Below are 2698 nucleotides of genomic sequence, written 5' to 3' on the forward strand. Positions count from 1 at the left end.
AGTGAAAGTAAAAAACAGGTGATAATTCTTTTAAAAACTTCCACAATTTATGTTCAGAATGATGTAGTTTGTAATATTTGGTAATCCATTCCATGCGATCATCAGACCATTTTTCATTATCCATGTTTTTCTTATTAGTTAATCTAAAAAAAATTATACAGTTAAATGATTAAATTGATATAATAAATTTTGATTACATTCAATATGATTATTAATAAAAGTTATTAATTCTAAAAAAGTGTTTTCAATAAATTTTACATTTGTTATATAACTTTCTACACTATAATCCTCATCTATTATTACAATTGATGATAACATGTTTTTTACAAATTGACATTGTTGATAAATACTTTCAAAAACAATCAAATATAAATTTGATGAAATAGTTTGGTGATTGTTCCAAATGTTCGATAAAATTTCATTTTCATTCCAATCATATTATCAAGTGCTTCACTAAATAAAATAGCTTGACAGTTTCCTACAAACGCTGATATGATTTCTAAACGAGTATGTTGTTCAGAATCTAATTTTTCAATGTCATACCAAGCGCTCCAAAGAACGTATTGTTTATCTTCTCTCATTTTTTTAATTAGTTATCTAAAAAAATAAAGAAATTATACAGATAAATGTTTAAATTCATAATTTAAATCGTGATTACATTCGATATACTTATAACTAAAAGTTAACAATTCTGAAAAAATTTCTGCAATGGTTTTTAAACTCGTTATATAATTATATATACAACTATTCTTTTCCATTTCGTTCATATCCTCAATCACAATATCTTCTATATTTTCCATAAGTAATTTTTCTCTATCACCACAATCAAGTTTAATTTTAGAAAAAATATCCAAATAGCAATCTAGTTTATTTAAAGACATGACTTGAATTGATTGCATAAAAGAACTTTTCATATCATTAATATCTTCCATTACATGAGTAAACGAATCCATATGACGGTTGCCAACAAAACCCATAATGTTTGATAAACGTTCATATTGTTCTTCATCATGTTGTAAAATAGTATTCCAAGCAAAGATTGTAGGCCAATCCATTTTTTTATTAGTTTTTCTAAAAAAAAAATTTACAAAAAACATTTAAAAAAATTACTTTATTTTACATTTGATATACAAATTATTTTCAATTAAATATTCGTTAATGTCTGCTGTTTTTATAAAATTACAATATCCATATCCAACATTTTCTTGATCTTTGACTGGACGTTGAAAAGACATTATTTTCAGTCGAAAAACTTTTTTTTATTTGTTTACCGTGAGGACCACATATTTTAAAAGTAATAATACGATTGATAAAAGGCCATTTTAATACTGCATCATAAGGTGTCGATCGCATCATTATATATAAACCAATTTCTTCTTCTTCATGTTTATCGCATTTCGTATGGGTAGTCAATTTCATTAAAAATTGATAATTTTTATAATAAAAAGGAACACTATAATAAGCCTTGCTTTCATCTTTTAACTGCTCTTTAAAATTTTCAAAAATCCATATTTTGCTGCCATGACCATTATTATGATGCATTTCTTCCAACATGGATATTCGAAAATCTAAATTTTTTATTTTGTCAACACATAATCCATTGAATAAAAAATTCGGATTGTCGGTTAAAATAAATGAAGCCATAATTTTTACTAATCTAAAAAAAAACAAAAAAAAATTTACAAAATATTACAAAAATATTTTATAATAAAAATTTTATTTTCCAGTAGAACCAAAACCACCCTTTCTTTCTACATCTTTAATCATTGTCATTTTTACTCTACGACAATAACACCCATCGAACTCTATTATGTTTTTGACAGCTTTAAACATTTTTACAAATCGCATTTGAGCAATAGCATCTCCACGTTTAATCACATAATTTTCTTCAGAATGATTCATCAATAAGACTTTAATTTCCTCTTTATAATCGGCGTCTATTATTCCTGGAGCATTCAACACTACCACACCATATTTGTAAGCTATACCTGATTTTGAATATACCTGTCCTGCTATATTTGAATCCATTTCATTGATATACGCTCCAGTACTTACTAAAACACGTTGATGTGGTTGAAGTATAACATCCTTTGAGCTTCTCAAATCAAAACAAGCACTGCCTTTTGTTTCATAAAAAGACCATTCATGAATATCTGTAATTTCGAGTGATTTAAACTCTTTATTTTCCATTTTATCTCGCTGTCTTGTCCAGAAGATGATTTGAACAAGTTTTTTTTTCGCTCTTTTTATATAAAATAGTAGTCATAACAACATAATCTCTATCATTAAAACAGAATTAAAAGTATAAAGTACAAAGTTTAAAGTACATCACACCACATTGAACTTTAGACTCTTGATTAAGGATTAACATTTTTTAAAAAACTTGTTTAGTACTTGTTTTTTTAATCTCTCTTTTCAACTCAAACAGTATAAAAAGAGTTCATTTTCATTTAAAAGTTCATTCGCAACACAACGAACAACAAAAAATGGCAGAGCTTGAAACTGTTTACTGCAATGATAATACCTATGTTAAATTTGCAGATCTAGCAGCTGCTACTTTGTGGCTAATTGAATTTAAAGAAGAAAAAAATGTGAAAGAAAAACAATATTCTACTGTCCCACTCAAACCGTTGGCACAATTTAATTATTTCAAAAAGGAATTGATTTACAAACCAAAAAATGAAGGGTGTGAAATCTT

General features: G+C 26.1%; 1 protein-coding gene across 1 annotated transcript; it reads right to left on the reverse strand.

Moving 5' to 3' along the window:
- Nucleotides 1–1716: 1716 nt before the first annotated feature.
- On the reverse strand, nucleotides 1717–2190 carry LOC136078460 (deoxyuridine 5'-triphosphate nucleotidohydrolase-like). Its single transcript, XM_065794231.1, has one exon. It carries the CDS (start codon nucleotides 2188–2190, stop codon nucleotides 1717–1719), a length of 474 nt encoding a protein of 157 aa, XP_065650303.1.
- Between the last annotated feature and the right edge of the window lie 508 nt (nucleotides 2191–2698).

This window comes from Hydra vulgaris, chromosome 03, assembly GCF_038396675.1.
Source record: "Hydra vulgaris chromosome 03, alternate assembly HydraT2T_AEP".
NCBI lineage: Eukaryota > Metazoa > Cnidaria > Hydrozoa > Anthoathecata > Hydridae > Hydra > Hydra vulgaris.

Bases quoted from the DNA above. Each gene is read 5' to 3' on its own strand.
- LOC136078460 (XM_065794231.1), bottom strand. From the start codon at position 2,190: ATGGAAAATAAAGAGTTTAAATCACTCGAAATTACAGATATTCATGAA.